The sequence below is a fragment of the Bison bison genome, unplaced genomic scaffold, assembly GCF_000754665.1.
Source record: "Bison bison bison isolate TAMUID 2011002044 unplaced genomic scaffold, Bison_UMD1.0 scf7180017864304, whole genome shotgun sequence".
Classification (NCBI taxonomy): Eukaryota; Metazoa; Chordata; class Mammalia; order Artiodactyla; family Bovidae; genus Bison; species Bison bison.
In genome coordinates, this window is record NW_011494876.1 from 15901027 (window position 1) to 15901460 (window position 434).

Genomic DNA, 434 nt, shown 5'->3' on the forward strand with positions numbered 1-434 from the left:
TTGAGGTCTGAGAGCTCTGGTCATGGGGGTCCTGCCAGGTGAGGCGACTGGACCTCACACACCTCAGCACCCCAGCCCTCAACCTGGGCCTTTCCCCTCCCTCACATCCCCTCACCAGGAGCGGTGCAAAGTGATGGAAAGATGGGGGCCAGGGTGAGGAGGATGGTGGGCTGTCCCTGCAACTGCCACTCAGAGCTCTCCTTCTCCACCAGCCGCCCTTCCTGGGGATGCGGGGGAGGAGAGGACGGTGAGGGGCGGAGGGCTGCAGAAAGCCCCCAGCCCACCCAGCCCGGATGCCGGCTCACCACGGGGTCCAGCTCCATGCTGAGCACTGCCCGGAAGCAGCCCAGCAACCTCTGTGCCCGCACCAGGCTGGTGCTCGGCGGGGCCTGCAGGGGCCGGTAGCCCGCCACTGGGTAGGTACCACCGAGTTA

At 67.1% G+C, this 434-nt stretch overlaps 1 protein-coding gene across 1 annotated transcript in view; it reads right to left on the bottom strand.

Annotated features, from left to right (window-relative positions):
• The window catches only part of RNF123 (ring finger protein 123), a 23768-nt gene that overhangs the window by 18034 nt on the left and 5300 nt on the right, over positions 1–434 (bottom strand). Inside the window, 3 exon segments of the mRNA XM_010851958.1 lie at positions 2–139; positions 141–221; positions 306–420. Of these exon segments, the coding sequence (XP_010850260.1) occupies positions 2–139; positions 141–221; positions 306–420 (334 nt within the window).